Source organism: Apis florea, unplaced genomic scaffold, assembly GCF_048593485.1.
Source record: "Apis florea isolate Af1SG1 unplaced genomic scaffold, ASM4859348v1 contig_3170_pilon, whole genome shotgun sequence".
In the NCBI taxonomy this organism is placed as follows: Eukaryota; Metazoa; Arthropoda; class Insecta; order Hymenoptera; family Apidae; genus Apis; species Apis florea.
The window spans coordinates 7394786-7402328 of record NW_028256714.1 but is presented as its reverse complement, the minus strand read 5'-3'; the positions used below and the strand labels follow the sequence as shown (position 1 = coordinate 7402328).

General features: G+C 19.8%; 1 protein-coding gene across 1 annotated transcript; it reads right to left on the bottom strand.

Annotated features, from left to right (window-relative positions):
- Window positions 1-570: 570 nt before the first annotated feature.
- Window positions 571-7306, bottom strand: LOC147657403 (uncharacterized). The gene is made up of 7 exons (XM_086910035.1): window positions 7166-7306; window positions 6474-6596; window positions 6279-6399; window positions 4759-5017; window positions 3550-3666; window positions 3350-3440; window positions 571-720 (listed from the first exon to the last, which is right to left on the bottom strand). The coding sequence occupies exons 1-7, from the start codon at window positions 7304-7306 to the stop codon at window positions 571-573; spliced, it is 1002 nt and encodes a 333-aa protein (XP_086766161.1).
- Between the last annotated feature and the right edge of the window lie 237 nt (window positions 7307-7543).

Genomic DNA, 7543 nt, shown 5'->3' with positions numbered 1-7543 from the left:
CTTAATTAATTTGTAATTGACTTGTAATTTAAGAAAATATCTACAAAATATTTAATTATGCAAACAGAAAAAAAATAACAAAAAAAAATAACAAGAAATAATATTAATTAATCTAAAAATTAAAAAGCATAAATTATTTCAATAATAACATTACTCAATGTAAAGCCATAGATATTTTATTGAATAGAATACATCATGGTAAAATATTGAAACGATGTATTTATCATCTGAAATTATTTTTTAAAATTTAAAATTATTTTTAAAAATTTAAAATGTTTTTAATAGAAAAAAAGAAAAAACAAATTACCGTTGAAAAACCTACATAACATGGAGTGAATAAATTAGAAAGACGAAATGCACATTCTATCGAACTCCTTAACATGATAAATAGCAATAGTTTTTGCGCTTTTAACGGAATAGAATACCATGTTGAAATATATCTGCACATTACAATATCATTTAATTTATTTCAATAATCGTTCTATTAATAATGCAATTAAAAGATAAATTAAGAAAATTCAAATTATTTCAAACATGTAAAACATTGACGTAATAAATAATTATTTAAACTTACATCTCGTTAAACATGTTGAGACTGCTATCTATAACCAATTGTCCATTGTAATTATTGATAAATATGAACACCAAATGGTAAAGAACCAATATAATACAGGTAAAGGTTTCTAATGGATCATCCATACTTTTTATTGCTTTGAATAACTATCAAAAAAAACATTTAGTTTTATTTACTTATATTTAATATATTAATAAAAACATATTTAAAAGATATTTTCAATCCCTTATACAGTAAATAATTATAATTATAATTAATAATTAATAAATAATATATTTACAGAGAAGACAAATTTTCAAACACTGCAATGTAAATAATCGATTGATCTTACATATCGGTCTGTTCGGTTTGTTGAAATATGTAGAATAAAATTATATAGTTATTATATAATTATATTATTTTGGCCTAAATGTGGAGATAAATATCTATGAAAAATCATTCAATGGGAACTGGAAAATATATGTAGACTAGAATTAAATAATTTCTGACAAATTCAATTATGTACATGGAATTGTACATAATTGAAGAAGAACATTTGTATTTTATATTTCAAAACGGTTTTCAAAGATTTAAATTACATAAAATTTTTAAATTTCTTTATTTATTTATTCTTTATTCAATTTCTTTATTTATTCACAAATAATTATAGTAATATTTAGTTAGAAATCGTAACTCATTTAATACATTTAAAATCGGAGATAGAATGCATGCATTATGATTAGTGATTTTATTTTATAGCCATATTACATATTTTTCTAGAAGGAAGATGAAAAAATTTTTTATTCGGTTCTTCTATTTCGTTTTTCTTTTGCATACGAGTTCAATACAACTATTATCTTTAATGGGCACCATTTTCACGAATTTCATTGTATAGTTCATCGTTTAAAAACTATTTCTTATGTTTATTGGAAATTAATATTTAAGATTCTTTTCCGATTTTTCTTGCAATTGAATGTGTTAACAATATACGATGTAATAAATTTTTCGTTTTTTTAAATATTCTTTATTCCTTTTAATCTTATATTCGTATTTTATTTTTGCAGTTAACTTTCAACTAACAAGTTTTTGTTAATAAGTTCACAAAATTTTGTTTGTCGATGTCATGGTTTATTAGTAAAAATTGTGGATACTGAAAAGGCTTGTAGGAATGTATATGATTTATACAATAATATTAAATAAATTGTAAATTGATTTATAATGTTATTAGATAATGTTATATAAAATCTATCTTTGCTTCATTTAATTTTGGGAATGTTTCTTATCTATATAAAAAATTTTCGTAGTACTATCTTTACAGACAATAGTTTACATAAACCATATTAAAGATATTGTTTCCACAATTGTCTTTTAGCCTGTCTACTACTTTTGAGAAAATATTTTAAAAATAACTTGTTTATTTATTTTTTAAGCAATAAATTATAATTTCTTTTAGAATTTTTACATTATTTTATTTTAAAATATATTCTATAAATATGATTGGAAGTTTGTATTAATTAATTTGATAAGATACAAGCCGATATATTGAATATAAATAATATTATGTAATAATATTAATGTAATAAATGTCAAAAGCAGTGTTTTGATATGGTCAATTAAGAATTTGAAACTTCTGAAATTTAAAATAACATACACAAACATATAATCTTTACACTTGGCATCAGTCGACGTCTTGTTCTAATAATTTAATTTACGATATCGCTATCTTTTGTGACCCTTAATATGAAGTATTATATTAGATGTTAGTTCGAGAGTTGGCGCTAAGTATAATGGTATAATTCTATAAATTATTTCAATTGCAATTGTTTTATGTCAACTTTTTTTTTCTGAACTTAATATGACAATTACTCAATTGTTATTAATATAAAATATTATTTACTGTTAATAATGTGTAAAAATAGAATATGCTAAGCGTTATTTTCTTTTTTCAAAAGAAAAAAGAAAGTAGTGGCTCAAACTTATTGAATCATTAGTGAAATATATCTTGTTACTTGTCCATCTATTGAAATATATGATTTAGGCAGTTCAAAAGATTGAAGATTTTAATTTAAAAGATAAATAAAAAATAGGATAGTCGATAAAGTTTGAGGAATTATAAAAAAACGTTGAGTAAAAATTCAACAGGAACATTAAAAGAATTATGAATGATTATTGAATGTTAAAAAATTATTTCTAAGTATTTGAAATTTAAAAAATTTTAAAACAAGAATGGATTCCTAATGAATTATTAATGCAAAAACAATACTAGATTGGCTTCTTGCTACTCTCAAGCTAATAAAATAATTCATATACTAATAATAGGAGATGAAAAATGATTATACCATAGTAATCCAAAACAAAAAAACTCATAAAACAATTATCTTCAATATCAAAATATAATAAAGGCAAAATTTATGAAAAAAACTAAAAAATGTATTCTGCATTTAGTGGAATTATAAATTTATTGTTTATCATAAGTTATTAAAAATTGTTATCAAATTGATTCAGTTGAATATTAAATATAACAATTGAACAAATTATAAAAAATATTAGTTGCAAAATAACTGCAAAAAATCTTCCTTCATGAAATTGTGTTATGAAAAGAATGAAAACTATTGAAATTTGGATAGGAAATTTTGTTACATTCCACTTTATTACTTAATAATAACTGATTGATGTTTATTTCTTGTTCAATCAAAAAAATCTTTAAAATTAAGTGCAACACCTAATACATATCATTATAATATGATATATGATATTAATATGATATATAATATGATATTGATAAAAAATACTTACTCGTTGTAAATTTATAGCAAATGAGATTGTAGTTACAATAATTACTAGCAGATATTGCATTGTCATCTTACTTGCGGACGCATATGCAAATCTTTCATTGATAAATGAATTCCAAATGAGTTAACGATATAGAACAAGTTAAAAATAAAAAATTATTTAAAGTATTTGTAATTTACTTATCATTTTATCAATTTACTTACTCGATAGCTTGATTATGTACATCGACTATTTGATGGAAGTCCTTAAGTTTCAATTCGATTTGCTTTGATGAAGAAGTATATATATTCAGTTCTTGAATGGTTTTTCGTATTCGATAACTAAAAACATAAAATATTTATAAATAAGTGTGACTTGAGAAAAAATTTTATTATTTAATTTAAATTGTTTAAATTAATTCGATTTTTCAAAATTAATTTGATTTTTCATTCACAATTTTTAAGAAAAATGTTTTTTTTTTTATGAACATTGATATAATTTTATATATATGATCACAAAAAAGAAAAATTGTTCTAAATTTAAATCATTATAAAATAAAAATTATAAAATAAAATCATTATAAAATAATTATATTATTCATTAAATATCTTTAAAAAAGCCAGAGAAGAAATAAATCAGCAATTATTTAAATTAGATTTCAAAAACGAATTCATTAAAATTTTATTAAAATATTAATAATATTATTTTATACATTAAATCTTCATTTCTAATTTTTTTAATGATATAGATAACATTCTTATATTTATCTTACATAACATTATATTTTTATATTTCTATATTTCTTAAGCTTTTAAATCATGCATATAGATATAAATATCTTCTTCAATTATAATATTAAAAAATATATTTTTCATATTCGTAAAACGAATGTCTTGTAAAATATATTTTTCTCAAACTCATATTTGAAGATCATCGATGATTTTGTATATGAAGTTATTTTTTGCGAAGAAAATTCAAACAAAATATAATGAATCTATAATCCCAGAGAATAGAATAAAAAAAAAAAATGAAGAAAAGAATAATTACAATCGTAAATTTGAAAATCATCGAAAAATCATTAAAATTTGTCATTGATCGTTTCAGGCAATGCATGTATAGAAAGATATTATTTATTATCATTGTAAACTTGATAATATTATAACCCAAAAAAATAGCGATACACGGATTAAAATTATTAAACCATTGCAAATTTCGAAAAAATAACTTTTAGGAAAAGTATTCGTATAGAATATTGATATTGAGATGCCATATATAAATTGCATGAAAAATATTTTTTATATCACAATTGAAGGAGATATTTATATGATTTTTCTTTAAATGGATCACATTGTATATATACAAAATTAATAAATATAAATGTATATTATACATAATATAAATGTAAGTTTCTATAACAAAATAATATAATTTACCTCATAATATTAAACAATCCACATAAATGATGACTAAGAATATTGAATAATGATTCCGTGCATGTTAATGATAATAATCCAAAGAAGATAATCAATATTAAAGTTAAATATACCATATAAATACACACAATTCGATCATCGCAGAACATTGTTATATATATAACATAATTAATATGAGATTCGTTCAAAGATATCATCAGATTCAATATTGAATTTAAATAGCACAAAATAAAAAATAGAAAAATTATAGAACCTGTCCCTAAAATTTAAAAAGGATTTTCAATGCTCGAATTAATGTTATATTACTATTTAAAGTAATCAAAAAAATTCTTTTTCTTATTACTTAAAAAATTTAATAAAATTGAGTTAATCAAAAATATCATATTTAATTTTTCATTATTAATATAATCGAGCAAACAAAATTAAAAATATTAAGCGACTTTTAACAGAATATCAATCAAAAAAGAAATATTAATTCTAAGAGAATTAATTTCATAATTTTATGATAAATATACTTCTAAATATACTAATACTAATATACTAATATATTATTAGTATACTAGTATAATTATAGTATGCTATATAAATATATTAATGAATAACAAAAGTATTCGAACATATAAAAAAATAATAGGTATAAAAAGAAATAATTATTATGCAAAAAATATACAATGCTTTATAACTTATTCAAACAAATAATTCATTAAATATATTCATTAAATATATGAGAGTTTAAGAAAAAATTCATTCAACAATATGAATAAATTACACAATGTTTATTATAATTAAATATATAAAATAATAAAGTATATAATATATAATTATTTTATTAAATATAATAAAAATATAATATAAACTGTATATAAAATTTATAATTTATCGCATAAAATCAGAATACAACAAGACATTATAATATTATAATGCATTATAAGTATATATATAAGTATATAGCAATTATTTCTATGAATAATAAAAATACGAAAAAATGTTTCAGACAGAAGTTGTAGAGTATTAAGGGATACATATTCAGATGATAAGTTTTAATCTTATCCTGTGAAGATTATATTTAAATTTTTAAATAAAACTCTAAGATTAAATACTCTATAAAAAGATTAAACTATCATCACAATATATATCTCGATATATTTTACAACTTTTATTTAAAATATTTTTTCGTATTTCCGATATTTACAAATATAACCACATGTATGTATTTAAAATGTATATATTGTATATTTATTTATCAAAAAAGTTGTTTGTTTATATATTTTTCTTTTAAATGTACATATGTTATAATTGTAATTTGTCTTAATTTATTGTAAATCTTTTTACAAGGTTCAAATACTTTCGATATTCATTATAAATATGTACATATTATTATATTTTTATATATTTACCAAAAAAAAAAAAAAATGACAATTATATGTATATGTAAAATTTATCGAATATTTTAGTAATTATGATGATAATAACAGAATTATTAATTAATAATAATAAGCAAATATTAAATAATATCTTACAAATAAAAATGTTGATCATATAACTGGAATCATTGATGCATTTTATTTGTATTTGTGCTTCTCTTAAATCTTGTTGTATAATATTTTGTTCCATACGTAAATGACCAAAAAAATTTTTTAACTATATAAAAATAGAAATATATAATAAATAAAAACATATGCATAAATTTTAAACAACTGTTTGTAGGTACTTACAAAGGGAAACATTGTTAAAACACAAATATATCGTAAAAAAAATATCACACATGGACAAATTGTAGAAAATATCAAAATACAGCTTCGTAATGTAAGTATTTTAGATTTGACAAATGCCATAATCTAGAAAAATTTTTTAAAAATAGATTAAATGATATTAAAAATAGATTGATATATGATTATTATTATCTAGAGAGTATTTTTAAGAATGGTAGAAATGATATTTGAAATATGATATATGATATATGATCACTGATAATTATTTTATTAAGGATATTTTTATTATTTAATTTTATTATTTAATTAAGACTAAAACTATTTGTAGTTTTTAATTTTTAATAAATTATAGACAAAATATGATTATAAGGATTGCTGTATTTACTAAGAAATATTTTCGATTATCTAATAATTAATTAAAATTGATATAATGTAATTATATGTATTATAATTATAATTATCCATATTATTTAACAATTAATATTTATACCGGATAGTTATACCGAATTGGTTGAAATAAATATTTTAAGATTAGTATAACGCAAAATTGAAATACTTTAATGTATAAATTATAATTTCTACATGCAATATTAATAAAAAATGAAATTTTTAATAAATAGATAATCCCAATAATGTATGTTTAATAATATTTTTAAAATAAAATTACATTTATAAGGAATAATAAAAATTTTCACCTGAAATATTATACCGCAAAGAAAAAGCATCAACAATAATAATCTTTGAATCCATCTATAAATCGAGTCATCATACGGCCAAAGACCTACAATCTTACTTAGAATTCGATAGGTACGATATTGTTTGTGGAACACGTCCATTTTACTAGTCAAATGTCAAAGAACGACTGTCGTGTAAAACTTTAAGAACCATTCTACTATACCTCGGTTTTATAGATTTTTTATGCTATTATTTTTCTTGTTCTTCTCTATTTTCATAATGTTACCTATGTTTGTAATAATGGACTATAATGTACAAAAATTACCGTAGATTGCAATCGATTGTTTTTATTAATACCTTGGTTTAAACCTCTCAGAGGTTTTTCATAATAAATATTA